Genomic DNA, 9,533 nt, shown 5'->3' on the forward strand with positions numbered 1-9,533 from the left:
TTGGAGCTGTGAGAACTACATTACCCAGAGGAAACAGCGCCGGGCGCCCTCGGCGTTGAGCCAACGAAAGATCAAGAGAGGAGCATTTCCGTACGTGCCCACCTACTCTGGGCGGGACTTCCGGCGCCCTCCTCCTGGCGGTAGTTTTGGGTTTTCTTGAGTCCGTTCTCCTGGTAACGGTCTTCGGAGCGCCGCGTGGGGGGTGAGGGGACGGACAAGGAGCGTGGGCGGAGGCGCCGTCCCGGGGGCCGAGGCGGGTCTGAGGCTCGGTGACGCCGCCCGGGGCCCCGCGCCAGGCCCGGGCCAGGGAGCGCCGCGCCCGGCGCCTCGTCTCCCGCCGCTGCCGGCCCCGCTCCGCCCCCGAGGCCGATGGCGCCGGCCGCGCGGAGGGAGCCGGCTCAGGTGAGCGCTCGGCTCCGGCCCGCCCCGCCCGCAGCGCAGCCCGAGCTCCAGCCCTCGGGCGGGCGCTGCTCCCGGGCCTGCAGCCCAGGCCCCGGGGCCGGGCCGGGGAGGCGCTCGTGGGACATGTGGCTGCGGGCGGGGGCCGGGCTGCGGGCGAGGGTCGCGGTCCGAGGGGACCCGGGGTCTGTCGTGTGTGTTCAGGAGGGAAGACCTTTGCTCTGACTGTGAGGCGAAGTCGCTGTTGGAGTAGCAGGCTGCCGTTCTCAGGAGGCTGGGAGCCGTGGAGAGTGGTGGACTGGAAAGGCTTCGCCTGAGCTAGGCTCTTAGGCGTGTTCCAGAAGCTGCTCGGAGCACAGACTGGACAGGGACTGAGCGTGGGAGGCACAGGGGGATTTAGTCCTCGTCCAGAGTCTCACAGCTGATGAGAGTCAGCACTGAGGCCTGAGACGCAGAGAGAATGCCGTCATCCCAGGTGTCCTGGCTCCAGAGCCGGGCAAGGTGACTGGGCAGCCGGGAGCCCGTGGAGCCCTGCCATGGTCACCTGCCTCTCAGCACTTCTTCACCCAGCCTGTCACAAGTACAGAAGCACTTCTGGACCCTACAGAGGGAGTGAGTGGAGGGTGTTGCAGAACCTCACTGATGCTGATCCTACTGATGATCTCTGGGATTGTGGTGTCCTGGGTGGAGGTCTTGATCCTGGGGAGCCTGGACAAATCCTAAGCCCAGGGTCCTCAGAGCAGGCGTCGGGTTATATGGAGTGGCTACTATTGCTGGCAACCGATGGAATGAGGTGTGGAGGAAGGTTGCCCCAGGTGTAGGTGCCAGTCTGTGCAGACTCTTGGAGGTGAGGCTGAACTGGTTTAAGGGAACCGGAAGTCTCCTTTCTTTTCCCTGGGGACAGAGAGCAAGGGGTCAGGAGTGAAGCCTGGAATGGCTCCCTGAGAAGTTGGGTGTCTCTTCTGGAGGATGGGAACGATGAGAGGTTTTGAGCAGAGGAGGGAGGTGATCTGACCCAGCTCTCCTCAGGCTCCCTGTGACTGCGGCATGGAGAACAGACTGGGGGTGTGAGGAAAGTGGTGGGAGGACCAGGGAGAAGCAACTACAGTAGTCCAGGTGAGTGTCGATGATGTGGACCAGTGTGTTGGCCATGGAGGTGGTAGAAACGGTTGGATTCTGGCTCAGTGTTTTTCGGTAGGTCTGCTCTGATTTTCTGATTTTGAAGGTGAGAGAGAAAAAGGTAGAAGTCAGGAATGACTGCAAGGTGTTTGGTTTTAGCAGCTGCAGGGAAGGAAGCTCCATCAACTGGGATGTGGAATTCAGTAGTGGCATTAATTTTCATTCAGGGTATGAGGAGTTTTGTTTTGGCCACCTTAAGTGTATGAGATACTTCAGAGAATGAACGGGTAAAGTGTTAAGTGGGCTGCCGGACACATAGTTCTGGGACTGTGGGGAGGTCTTCAGGATGGAGACATCTGCGAAAGGTGGTGCATAGTATATGAAGCAGGTTGGAGCTGCATGTCTTAGCTTGGGCAGCTAAAACAAAATACCTACATTTCTCACACTTCTGGAGCTGGAAAGTCCAAGATCAAAGACCTGGCAGATTCTATTCCTGATGAGGAGTTCTCTTCCTGTCTTACAGATGACTTCCTTCTTGCTGGGTTCTCACATAGCCTTTCCTTGGTGCAAGTGAGCTTAGAGAGCAAGGGATTTCTCTATTTTCCTTTTGTAAGGGTCCCACCCTCATGACCTAATCTAAACCTGATTTCCTCCCAAAGGCCCCACCTCCGGTTATCATCACTTTGGGGATTATGGTTTCAACATACGAATTTTAGGAGGACACATACGTTGTCTGTAACCCTGGGCCACATTCAGTAGAGGGTAATTCTGGTCATGATGATGTTAATAATAGCTTTGGAAGAGGAGGGTGGAGTATGAGGACTGGGTCTCATGCTTCAGCACCTAGGTGGCAGGTCATAGTCATCACAAAAACAGGTGAAGGAGAGAAGTGGCCATGGGAATGGTGTTGGAGAGAGGATGATCTGGCAGGTGGCCTGGGCTTCTGAGGGATGAGTGCAGGTGGGATGGAAGCAAAGGCACAGGAGTAACTGAGGCCAGATTACAGGCCAGGGCTTCTGCTTATTCACTGCTCTATGGGCTCTCTGGGATTTGTTGTGATCTTGGTGTGTCTGGGAAGTTTCAGTCAGGTGGCTGGATTCATCTAGGTGCACAGGTGGTCATCTGGGAGAATCACTGGACCTGAGGTGAAAGCCTCTGGGTCTGGGTTTTGAATGAAGGTTAGGAGGAAAGAGGAAGGCTGTGACTGGTGAGAGCACATCAAGTGCAGCACAAGTGGAGGAGGGCCATGGGTATATGATATCCACAGGTGGTTTCTAGTGGCTGAGGTTGAAGTAAGGAATAGAGTTGTGCAGAGAGACATGTGTGTATTGAAACATAATTGACATGCAATATTATCTTAGCTTCTGGTGTACAACATAGTGATTTGATATTTTCATACATTACTAAATCTAGTTGTCATCTGTCACCAAACAACATTACCACGATGATTACCTTCTTTGCTGTGCTATCTATTACATCTCTGTGACTTATTTATTTAATAAGGGGAGACTCTTACAACAAGATTCTGGGCTACCAATGGCAGTGGGGACCACTGGAGGTCAGGAATAGTATTGCATCCTGTTTGAATTTGCCAAGCACTCTCTTTATGCCTTCTGTTGAATAATATGTAGGAAGGAGAAGGAGATGCCTATGGTGCAGGGCAGGGGAAAAGTGGTGACTGTGAGAGAGAGACACAGTAGAAAGAGTGATGTCCATGTGGAGAGGAAATGTGAACTGATAGCCCAAGGCCCATCATTGAAGACATAAAGGTTAGATGTGAGCCCATACCCTTGGTTGTGTCTGGGAGGCATGGTCTAGGGGATCCTAGGAGAATTGCCTGACAAGAGGGGGTGCTTCCCTGCATGCCAGGCCCAGAGCTTAGGTGTTGTCTATCTGCCCACCTGCCTGTCGCTGCGGGTGGACGTAGGGATCAAAGGGACCATGAGGAGAGAGTGTACATCAGTGACATCAGGGCCTGTTATCTCCTCTGAAATGGGGAAATAGGGGGAAGGGTGAGCAAGGGATAATAGAGTAGTGGGTGGGTGTACTTCCACTAGGAGAGAAGCTGATCTTGGAATGAACTGTCTTCATTATGACAGGGCTGTGTGACCTTTGAAGATGTGGCCATTTACTTCTCCCAGGAGGAATGGAGGCTCCTTGATGAGGCACAGAGGTTTCTGTACCACGATGTGATGCTGGAGAACTTTGTACTTACAACATCCCTCGGTAAGGACTTCATATTCCTCCCATAGCTGGTCTGTCTTTTCGCCTGTCCTGGAGGCAGTTCTGGCCTTTCCACAGCCAGACCATGGACCCTGTCAGCTTCCTTACTATCTTAGCATATGTACTGTGGGGGCCAGTGCTAAGCTGTGTGCACTACCCTGAGCAACACATTCCCCATGTACCCCTAACACCTGCTACCCCAAGGTGTGCTGGGTAGGATCTGGGAGTCAGAAGTCTTGCAGTCAGCATAATGGATCTCCCCTTGCTTGCCCTCTCCCTGGCTGTAAGACTGTCCAGATTCATGGCACCTGCGGCCCAGGTTCTAACCCCTTTCACTTTCTTTTGTTTTTCATTTACATATAATTGTTATATATCATATTAGTTTCAGGTGTACAATGTAGTGGTTCAGTATGTGTATATATTGCAAAATACTTAGCACAGTATGTCAAGTTAACATTCCTCATCATACAGAGTTACAAACTTTTTTTTTTTTTTTAAAGATTTTTTTATTTTTTCCTTTTTCTCCCCAAAGCCCCCCCAGTACATAGTTGTATATTCTTCGTTGTGGGTCCTTCTAGTTGTGGTATGTGGGACGCTGCCTCAGCGAGGTTTGATGAGCAGTGTCATGTCCGCGCCCAGGATTCGAACCAACGAAACACTGGGCCGCCTGCAGCGGAGCGCGCGAACTTAACCACTCGGCCACGGGGCCAGCCCCAAACTTCTTTTTTCTTGTGATGAGAACCCTTAAGATTTCCCTTTGACAGCCTGTATCAGCAATTGCAGGCATTGTCCTGGTCGCTACTGGTGTAGTTCATAAGCTTTTCTTGAAAGACCCACATTTGAGATTTTTGTTGTAATATTTTATTTTTCCTGTGGTCCATTGTTTCTTGAGTTGGTCTGGGCCAGTGCTGACTGCTCACGTGAACTGTCTTTCCCTAAAGACTTGTTTCATTCAGGTCCCATGTAGTTACACAACTGGGAGTGCGGGGAGAACTCTGATTGTCTCACAGGGTGCACATGGCATGATGGTCTCCAAGGAGCCCTGGCCCTGGTGAGTGGCAGCTTGGGGAGGACATGACATCATGGCTGTGTTCAGGTCATACCAGGAACCTGCCCTGTGTGCACCAATGTTGTAGTATAAATGCCACTGGATACAAATAATTTCTACACTTCCTTCTGCATACTTGACGCTTCTAATTTGTCATTTTATCTGTGACTTCTGGTCCCTGCCATCCCTATGCACTTTGACCTCCATGCATCACTTGTTCCTCTCTCCTCAGTCTGCAGTTCTCCCACAGTAACCCACACATAATGTGTTGAGAGGTGTGCACATATCCTTAAATAGTCCTTGAAAACCAGATACTCAGTTCCAATTGTATTCTTCTGGGCCTGAACACAACCATCCTTCTGCATGGCATGGACATGTCCCCATGACAAGGCCCTGCTAAAGGCTGTTGGCAGAGGAGTGAGTCAGTGATCCTACCTCTCCTCCCTGTATGGCACCCCATCATTATGCCCTTTATTCTGTAATGTCTTCATCATTCTCTGATCTTTAGATGCCCAGTACTGCAAAGCAGCCCTGCTTTCAGATTGCTCCTTCATGCTAAGAACGTTCCTGTGAATTTATTCTTTGGTTTGAATGTATATGTATGACACATTTTTAATGGGACTTCCCTTTCTCACCTAAGTTAGCATGTGCTTTATGATTGTTTCTCTGCTTTCAGATTCTTGGTGTGGAGCAGAGACTAAGGAGGTACTTTCTGAGCAGAGCATTTCTGTAGAAGGAGTGTCACAGGTCAAGAATTCTAAGGCAGGTTCATTAGCTCAGGTGACTCAGCCCTGTGAAAAGTGTGTTCCAGTCTTGAAAGACATTTTGCATCTGACTGAGCTTCAAGCAACATATCCTGGGCATAAACCATACTTGGATGGGGCATCCAGAGGTTTCTGGTTCAGTGCAAGCCTTCAGCAGTATCAAAAGCATGACAGTGGAGAGAAAATGTTTGAAATGGACGTGGATCAGGCCTTGTTTGTGATGAACTGCAGATTCCATGTGTCAGGGAAGCCCTTCACCTCTGAGGAGGGCAGAAAGGAGTTCCTGTCTACCGCAGGCCTTCTGCACCAGGCCACTCCCAATGGTGAGATGTCTCACAGCAGCATCAAATGTGGGGAGACCTTAAACAGTGGAAAAAGTCATGACAAGTGGATTGAATGCAGAGAAGTTTTCAGTAACACAGACACACTTCATCAGCATAGAGTCTGCACTGGAGCAGGTCTTGATAAGTGTAACAAGTGTGAGAAAGCTTTCAGTTGCGAATACAGACTTGTTCAGCACCAGCAAATTCATGTTAGAGAACAGCCTTATGAGTGTGGTGAATGTGGGAAATTGTTTAGCCGCAAAACCCACCTCATTCGACATTGGAGAGTTCACACTGGAGCAAAGCCTTATGAGTGCATTCAGTGTGGGAGATCTTTTAGCCAGAAATCTGACCTCATTCAACACCAAAGAGTTCACACTGGAGAAAGGCCTTATGAGTGCAGTGAATGTGGGAAATCCTTTATCCAGAAGTCCATCCTCATTAAACACCAGAGAGTTCACACTAATGAAAGACCTTATAAATGCAGTGAATGTGGAAAATCATTTAGCCAAAGTTCTGGCCTCCTCCGACACAAGAGAGCTCACAGTAGAACAAGGCCTTATGAATGCAGTGAATGTGGGAAATCGTTTAGCTGTAAAACTCACCTCGTTCGACACTGGAGAGTTCACACCGGAATAAGGCCTTATGAGTGCATTGAGTGTGGGAAATCTTTTAGTGAGAAATCTGTCCTCATTCAACACCAGAGAGTTCACACTGGAGAAAGGCCTTATGAGTGCAGTGAATGTGGAAAATCCTTTAGCCAGAAATCTGTCCTCATTCAACACCAAAGAGTTCACACTGGAGAAAGGCCGCATGAGTGCAGTGAATGTGGGAAATCCTTTAGCCGCAAAACCCACCTCATTCGGCACCGGACAGTTCACACTGGAGCAAGACCTTATGAGTGCAATGAATGTGGTAAATCATTTAGCCAGAGCTCTGGCCTCCTCCGACACAGAAGAGCTCACATGTAGTGATAGGAGAAATCTTTAAGGTGCAAATTTCACCTCAGCCAACACCAATGAGTTCACTCTGGAAAAAAGCCTTAGCTATGCAGAGAATGTGCTCCTTCCTTGCTTAGTATACCAGTGTTGGAGGAAAGGCTCTGAGAGGTGCCATACTCCAGAATTGAATCTCATACATTTGTACATTCACAGACCAGAGATTTCCCGTAAGTTCAGTTATGTGGAAAGCACACGTACCCTCCACAGGGTTTTTTAATCAGATTTATGTTATTACCATGTTCTGTGGCAGAAGCCGTTTCACCTGCCACCACCTGGCATGTCCACATTGTGTGCATCAGTCACCACCCCAGTGTGCTCAGTGAAGCTGACTTGTGAAATCATGAGTATCCTGGCTCTTCTGGGGTCTTCATTCCCTATTCTGTGACAAGTTAGGGCATGGACCTGACCCTGTGTTGTCGCAGAGAATGCTATCTGAGTTCTGCTGATGGCTTGCAGAGAAAGACTAGGTTTTTTAGGGACACATTTGATCTCAGGTAGTGCTTGCAATGAAGTTTTCTGGCTTCCGATTCACCAAACCAGAAAATGCTGGTTGCACATTGATCTGATTTGTGCAGTAATAGACACCTTTTTTTTTAAGCTCCTTCAAGCTTGAAAATTCTGTTCATTGTGTGGGGTAGTTTGAAAGCACCATAGGACTGACAACTTGAAGGGTAAAAAACTTTTGTAAGGATCCAAATTTTGGGTGTCTCAGGACAGTATGATGGTTGAATATGGCACTCTAGTTTTAGCCTGGTTTGCATTGCTGACAAGGCCTTGTGGAAGAGACTGCTTTGTAGTCCTAATTTTTTACCTGGAGGCCAGAGATCTGTGAGTTCAGAAGTCACACTGAGGAACGGGCATTTGTGACACCCCCCAGTGTTTATAGAGTCACCATGAATTTTTTTTCTTACTCGCAGGGGATAGTACATAATGCCCAGGAAGGCTGAGGGGAATCTTAACCCCAGTCCTACAGAAAAGCCATATGCCCTCATATCCAGAATTTAATAGGCTAGTGTCACTAGTTGTAAGTCTACAGGGGCCGGGGAGACTGTAATTGGTACAGAAACACTGGATTAATTGAGAGTGGAGGAGACTGCCGCAAACTACATGGAATGTGCCTCTTCTAAACATGCATCCACAAAAATGAATAAATAAATAAAGATGCATCCATGATTGTTTAAGTGACAGTGACCGTGGGATGAGTGTGTATAGAAATCTCAGAACTTCCAGGTATGTTTATCTTGTGTATCTGAAGTCATTGGCAGACAAAATGTAGTGGCTTTGTGGATTCCTGTAGCCTCTCTGAGCTGTTCACCTCAAGGCAATTGTTCTACAGGCAACAAAAGGAGGATGGGGAGAAGGGAGATCCCATCGTCCAGGGATCCTCTTGACTCAAGTGGAAATGGCCTTCATTATTTGCAGTTTTCTTAAAGTGTACAATTTGATAAGTTTTGACGTGTATAAACTCATGGAAGCATCATCATCTTGATAGGGAGCATATCTGTCACTGCGTATTTTCCTCATGCCCTTTTATATTCTCCCTGCTCTCCCTGGGTCTCCAGGCAACCATTGATTTACATCCCTTTACAATAGATTACATTTTCTGGAATTTTATGATTGATTGTAAAGTGTTTACTCTTTTTTCTGGTTTAATTGATGCTGCATAATTACTTTGAGATTGATTAATGGTGCTTATATGTACATTTCATTCTTGTTTCTAAGTAGCTTTCTCTTCCATGTATAATTGACTGTGTTTATCCATTCATCTGTTTATGAATATATGGGTTATTTCCAATATTTAGCTATTGCAAATAAAAGGTGATATGAACATTTGTTTACTCTTCTTTATACGGGTATATGTTTCATTTTCCTGTTTAATAACTCAGGGTACAATGCGTGAGTCTTGGAGCAGGTGAATATTTAACTTTTTACAGAATTACCCACCTGTGACCTAAAATGGTTATATTTTTCCACATTCCCACTGGCTTTGTGTGAGAGTTCCAGTTCCTTCACACCCTTGTCAATACTTGGTAAAGGTCAATTTTTAATTTTCCTGTTTTAAAATAAGTGGGTAGTGGTGTCTCACTGGTTTTAATTGCATTTCTGTAAAGATTTATGGTGTTGATCATTATTTTGTGTGCTTGCTACCTGAATATTTTCTTTGCTAAAATGTCTGTTTTTATCTTTGGCCTATTTTCTATCTTATGAATTTTGGCTGTGTGGCTTTTAGTAACGAATAAGACAATGAGACAACAAAAACATGTTGGAATTTTACTCATTCTTAATGGATGTGAGTGACTGCTGCATGGAATAATTGTTTTTGAATACTGGAAGAGTATCAGTTTTTCCTCAGGTTTTTTTTTTTTTTTTTTTTTTTTTTTGCAGTATGCACAATGTAATGGCCACCTGTACAAAACACTGTTAAGTTACGTCAGCATTATTGACATACTGTATCACTCTTCTAAGTGTAGACATTCAGTATATTGTATTTAACAATACTGTAAGTCAAGCCCTGGTTTTTATAGTGTTTGCTAATTTCTTTGGTGTAAATACTCCCACCTTGGCCAGTTTTAAACTGTTAACGTGTTGTCACTGAAATGGAGTTGGGAAGAGTTGCCAGTAGTGATACCGAACTTGAAGTGAGTTTGCTCACCCG

At 47.2% G+C, this 9,533-nt stretch overlaps 1 protein-coding gene across 1 annotated transcript; it reads left to right on the forward strand.

Moving 5' to 3' along the window:
• Nucleotides 1–228: 228 nt before the first annotated feature.
• On the forward strand, nt 229–8,705 carry LOC100051465 (zinc finger protein 530). The gene is made up of 3 exons (XM_023650598.2): nt 229–402; nt 3,618–3,744; nt 5,466–8,705. Exons 1-3 carry the CDS (start codon nt 370–372, stop codon nt 6,845–6,847), a joined length of 1,542 nt encoding a protein of 513 aa, XP_023506366.1. The 5' UTR covers nt 229–369; the 3' UTR covers nt 6,848–8,705.
• The last annotated feature ends 828 nt before the right edge of the window (nt 8,706–9,533 follow it).

This window comes from Equus caballus, chromosome 10 (assembly GCF_041296265.1).
Source record: "Equus caballus isolate H_3958 breed thoroughbred chromosome 10, TB-T2T, whole genome shotgun sequence".
NCBI lineage: Eukaryota > Metazoa > Chordata > Mammalia > Perissodactyla > Equidae > Equus > Equus caballus.

Excerpts from the sequence above, each read along its gene's own strand:
- LOC100051465 (XM_023650598.2), top strand. The coding sequence starts at position 370 with ATGGCGCCGGCCGCGCGGAGGGAGCCGGCTCAG. Across the intron at positions 403-3,617 it reads CGCGGAGGGAGCCGGCTCAG|GGCTGTGTGACCTTTGAAGA; the intron begins GTGAGCGCTCGG and ends TCATTATGACAG. Across the intron at positions 3,745-5,465 it reads TGTACTTACAACATCCCTCG|ATTCTTGGTGTGGAGCAGAG; the intron begins GTAAGGACTTCA and ends CTCTGCTTTCAG.